The sequence below is a fragment of the Fundulus heteroclitus genome, unplaced genomic scaffold (genome assembly GCF_011125445.2).
Source record: "Fundulus heteroclitus isolate FHET01 unplaced genomic scaffold, MU-UCD_Fhet_4.1 scaffold_408, whole genome shotgun sequence".
NCBI lineage: Eukaryota > Metazoa > Chordata > Actinopteri > Cyprinodontiformes > Fundulidae > Fundulus > Fundulus heteroclitus.
This window is the reverse complement of record NW_023396822.1, coordinates 69,855-75,389: the sequence shown is the minus strand read 5'-3', so window position 1 is coordinate 75,389 and position 5,535 is coordinate 69,855. Positions and strand designations below refer to the sequence as shown.

At 44.7% G+C, this 5,535-nt stretch overlaps 1 protein-coding gene across 1 annotated transcript; it reads left to right on the top strand.

The window, feature by feature from the left end:
- Positions 1–3,347: 3,347 nt before the first annotated feature.
- On the top strand, positions 3,348–4,891 carry wu:fb55g09. The gene has a single exon (XM_012854829.3). The coding sequence runs from the start codon at positions 3,795–3,797 to the stop codon at positions 4,437–4,439; it is 645 nt and encodes a 214-aa protein (XP_012710283.2). The 5' UTR covers positions 3,348–3,794; the 3' UTR covers positions 4,440–4,891.
- Positions 4,892–5,535: the final 644 nt, after the last annotated feature.

Sequence of the window (5,535 nt, the reverse complement as noted above, 5' to 3'; positions counted from 1 at the left end):
CAGCAGAAGCAGCTGAGCGCGAGCGATTCTTCTTCTTCGTGTTTTTTTTGGCGGTTGGCAAACAACTAAACGGCGCGTGACCGCCACCAGCTGGTGGGGAGTGTGGATCAGGATTTCAATATTCAGTCAAAAAATAAAATTTACAATAAAGCTAAATGAACACTAAGGAAATTAAATTCTCTCTAATAAGTCAGTAGAAACTGCAATATTAAAGGATAGCATTTCTTGTTCAATCAGCTTTATTTCTAGAGCACAGTTTAAAAAACACATGGGTGACCAAAGTGCTGTACATTAAAACCAGAAAAGGTAAAAACAAACAAACAAACAAACAAAAAAAACAAGTTAAAAGCATACAAAACATAAACACACAACATCAAAATCTAAAAAAGCAGGTTCACTGAAGTATATAAAAATGCCAAGCACGACAAGATCACAGCGTATTAAAGCCAGGAAATAAATGTGCATTTTTAAATGATATTTAAAAACAGGAAAAGAGAAGGCCTTTCTGATTCTCAGTGGTAAATTATTCCATAATTTAGGACCAGCAACAGCAAATTCTCTGTCCCCTCTGAGCTTCAGCCTAGTTTTAGGGATGGTCAGCAGCAGCTGATCAGCTCATCTAAGGGGTACAGGTGGCAGTAAGGCTGGATCAGCTCACATAAATATGGTGGAGCAAGGTTGTTAAAACATTTAAAAACAAATAACAACAGCTTAAAATTAATTCTGTAGTGCACAGAGAGCCAGTCTTATTCCCTAAAACGTCTGTTGATTTGTATCTTACATAGAAATATGCCGAATGTATTAAATAAAAGCATTTGAAACGTTTTCAGATTGTTTTAGTGTATCATAGCAACATATAAGTAATAATCTGAGGTGCTGGTTGCTGAGATATTTTTTTGACTTCATTTTATGGTCATTTTTAATTTAGAGTCTTTTTTCCAATGTCCATTTTTATGTTTTATCCTGAGGGAGGAAGAGCAGGCTATGCAGCAGCCAAAGCCAGAGATCAAGAATAAAAGAGAAAGAGTCGTAAAAAACATATGTATGTTTATGTTATGTATGGTTTTTATGTTTGTAAAAAGTAATAAATAATTGCAATCTTGCACTCTGGAACATGCAATAATAATCCCAGATGGACCACATAAACGAATCTTGTCTGCAATGCACATCAGATCCACATGGGGGCAGCAGTGCTGCGCAGCCTTGCAGGTTGGTGCATGACTTGTTTGCAGATGCAGTATTTGAGATAAACAGATAAAACTGAAGTTTGCAGTCAGCAACAAGGTCGATTTACATGCTGATTTATTCTATTTTGATCGTTTCTGATCGGAGGAAGTAGTTCTGGGTCCACAGTGAGGCTCGGAGACATGATCAGCAAACTGTCTTCAGTTTCTTAGCATGCAGATTATTTAGATGTGCTGGACTTTGTTCAGATGGTTAGGGTTTTAGCTTTTAGTTAAAAATCTGAAATACTTATACAGGTAGCGACTGGACTGGACTACTCTACCATGAACTAGGAAAATAGAGTTCGTGATACATAACTTCATTGGATCATATCTATGAAGGGACTTTGATTAAATTAAGTCTGCTTCAAATTTAAGTTTTAATTCAATTGAATTCAATTTTATTTACATAGCACCATGATTCACGTCACCTCCAGGTTGGTGAGAAAGTTTCCTCTCTAAGGAAACCCAGCAGGTTGCATCAAGTCTCTCCAAGCAGCATTCACTCCTCCTGAAAGAGCGTAGAGCCACAGTGGACAGTCGTCTGCATTGTTGATGGCTTTGCAGCAATCCCTCATACTGAGCATGCATGAAGCGACAGTGGAGAGGAAAACTCCCCTTTAACAGGGAGGAGAACCTCCAGCAGAACCAGAACCAGGCTCAGTGTGAACGCTCATCTGCCTCCACCCACTGGGGCTTAGAGAAGACAGAGCAGAGACACAGAAAGCTCAGAAGCTCACATTGACCCAGGAGTACTTTCTATGGTAGATGGTAATAGAGGATGATCTGCCTCCCCTGATGATGTCACAGCTAACAGAACGCCAGACCAGGTGTACCTTCTATGAAGAGAAACATGACAGAGAACAAAAAGTTAAAAGCTGAAATAACAACAAATGCAGATTGGAGAGCAGTAGGAGAACTCAGCAGAGAGAGAGAAATAGACCCTGATGTCCTCCAGCAGCCTAAGCCTATAGCAGCATAACTATAGAGGTAGCTCAGGGTAACATGAGCCACTCTGACTAGAAGCTTTGTCACAAAGGAAAGTTTTAAGATTAGTCTTAAAAGTAGACGGGGTGTCTGCCTCACGGACCAAAACTGGGAGTTGGTTCCACAGGAGAGGAGCCTGATAGCTAAAGGATCTGCCTCCCATTCTACTTTTAGAGACTCTAGGAACCACTACAAAATTATTTACACATCCCTTTCCTACAAAAATGGCTTAATTGAAAATCTTCAGCAGTTTATTGCTAAAAATCACAATATAATAGTTTGTGATTTTATTTTTTACTTTGGACAGGTTTGGGCCATGTGATAAACGCCTCAAGGATTAGTGGCGTATGGCATTATGCAGCTGTAACAACATTTCTGCATTTAAAATGCTTTAGGAGGTTCTTGTAACGCATGCTGAGGGGAACATCAAGATGTCTGAGATGCTGCGTTTCATGGAGTTTTTTAAAGTGACGTTATAATGTCCGACCTCAAGGTGGCGCTGCACGAGCAGGGATGGGATCACCACTGACAGAAGGTCTCTCTGCACTGAGGAAGACTTCTTTTGTCTGAAATATGTCCAGTAATCGATGCACCATGTGATCCGTTTTCCCTTTAATCCTCTCAGCCTCAGGGTGTGACACATTTCAGAGGGGAAAGCAGGATTTCTGGGGTGAAAACGCAAAGTTTTAGACGTGCATCCTGATGTTTGAGACCATGCAGGGAATCTAAGTGTCTGGTACATAATTGTGCAAAACGCAGCAGTGATTAATGCCGCTGCAGTGAGCAACCCTCCATGGTTGCTCTGTGCTGATGGGCTGGTTGTTGTTGTCAGAGGAGGGAGGGGGGGGGGGGCAGTAAGAGGAGCAGCTGTGGATCAGATTACAACAGCTATAACTGAACTGGACTGAACCATCAGGCTGCAGGGAGACGTTCTGCTCAAACCAGACATGTTCCTCCGTCTGACCCGACCACAGGTCCACCTCTGGGTCCAGATGTCCAGAACGCATCAGATGAACTAAGATCTTTAACAATCCGTCATGTTTAACGTTCTCAGTTAAGACCTGAAGGCACCACCCCCCCCCCCCCCCCCCGGCTGAGAATGGATCCGTCCGTCTCTTTATGTTGGCTGGGAGGAGGAGGCAGAGCCACATCCAGTTCTGGTCAGAGCAGAGCGCATCACGCCCTCTGACTTCAAACCGAGGAGAAGCAGCTCCACAGCAGGCCAGAGGTTCCCTGAAAAGAAACCCTGTTCATCTCACTGTGTGTCACGGCTCAGAGCTGCGAGCTTAACCTTCAGAGAGGCGAAGAGGAGACATTAGAGGAAGAGAGGTGGGCGTGACAGGGAGCCCGATCAGCAGGCAAGCTGCTGCTGCAGGGGGAGGAAGAGCAGGCTATGCACCAGCCAAAGCCAGAGGTCAAGAAGAAAAGAGAGAGAGTGGTAAAGAGGTAGACTCGGACAGAGAGGAGGGTCACCCGTGATCCGAAGCACAACCCGGGCCTCTCTTTGTTGCTGCGAGGGCCTCAGAGCGGGGAGGACGATGTGAAGGGGAGGCAGGAGGGAGGCGGCCGCGAGAAAGACCAGAAATGCTCTCAGAGATCATGTGCAGGAGGATCTTCCAGCAGCAGAGGCAGCAGGACGAGAAGGAGGCGCAGCTGAGGGAGGCCAGCATCCGCAGGACGCACGGCTGGTCCAAGAGCTGCAGCGCGCCTCTCCAGGGGCGGAGGACAGGGGGGGGAGGCCGGCCGAGGGCCCGCAACCCCCACCGGCACCCGCAGCGTCATCACGCACACCGCCCCCACCGCCCCCACCGGCCGCCGGCGGCCCTGCGGCCCGTTAACGTCAAGGGGAACCGAGCCAGGGGGATGCGGGCCCCCCAGAACACCAACCAGTTCTTGATGCAGGAGAAGTACCAGATGCAGCACCTGCGCTCCGACTCGGTGGGCAGCGACAGCGGCTGCAGCTCCGACAGCGACCTGGAGCTCACCGACATGGACTCGTACCTGTGCGTCCTGGAGAACGCCAGAGGGGCGCTCCTGGACAGCCCCAACCCGCACGGCTCCACGGCGCCGGGGCCGGGGCCCCTGCTGGTCCTGGACCGGGGGGACGGGCCGTGCGTGTTCCTGCAGGAGGACAGCGTGCAGTACTTCCCCTCCGAGGACGACCTGCTGCAGAGCCAGAACTTCATGCAGAGGGACTTTGCTCAGTTCTGTGACTTCCTGTCGCCGTGAGGGCGAACCGGCGAGGCGGTCAGAGCCGCGGTCCGAACGGGTCAGGCTGGTTCTGATTCAGACTCACCGCCGGTGAGAAACATCTCCTGAATGGGTCAGAAACTTTCTGAAGGATTAGTTTTACTGGAGTCCATCAGAGTGTCATTAGTTTTTATGAAACTAAAGGAAGCAGCACTGAACCATTATTGTTGTTTTTTTTTTTTTTTTACTGTTTTTATTGGAAGTCCGTCTTGTTTTCACTGTGGATGTGAACATATGTTGTCTCTTTGCTATGAGACGCCTCCTCCTGAGGTTTTCCACAAAAGGAAATGGGCTGGGTGGTGGGAGTGAGCCCAGACAGCCAATCAGCATCCGGCTGGCTAGGTTAGGCTGCAGATGATTGGCTGATGAGGACTTTGTGAAGCCTGTCGCTGAAAAAGTTTGAATAAATATGTTTGATGTTACTAAAACTGTCTTTGTGGGTTTGCGTTGATCTTAATGAGTCCTTTTGAATATCATAACTATAAAAGTATAAAATATTTCACACGATAAAACCAGCAACAGCAGTAATCGAGCTTGAAAACTTCACAGAAATTTAACTCAAGGTATTTTTAAAACATGTAAATAAAAATATTTTCAGCAGTTCATAGATTGTAAACGTCTATGAACTGATAACAGTTTGTTAATTTTTTATTCTGACTTTACTGAATAAATGTGAAATAATCTGATTTATGGTGAGAATTAACTAAGTTTCAGTTAAAGTTTTTATAGCTCTTATTTAGGATGAATATGTCTCTTTCATACACACAATCTTTGTGAAAAAGAATAATTCACCTGTAAACAATATAAATAGAGAATGAGACTGTCCTTAAATAAGTGCACAAACAAAAATAAATGTGTATATAATTGATCTAAAAAAAACACAATAGTATTTATTTCAGACATATTCTTATATTATTATTTAGAATTACTTCCATTTTGTTATTTATTAATGCAATCATTATCATAACACTTTAGATAACATTAATTTACTTTATTATAAACAGTTTTGCTTTAATATCAATACTAATAATAATAACCCAGCCATCGCTTCCAAAAGTTCTAGTTTGGAGCAGTG

What these genes read in the sequence shown, in the direction of transcription:
- wu:fb55g09 (XM_012854829.3), top strand. Translation starts at nt 3,795, where the DNA reads ATGCTCTCAGAGATCATGTGCAGGAGGATCTTCCAGCAGCAGAGGCAG.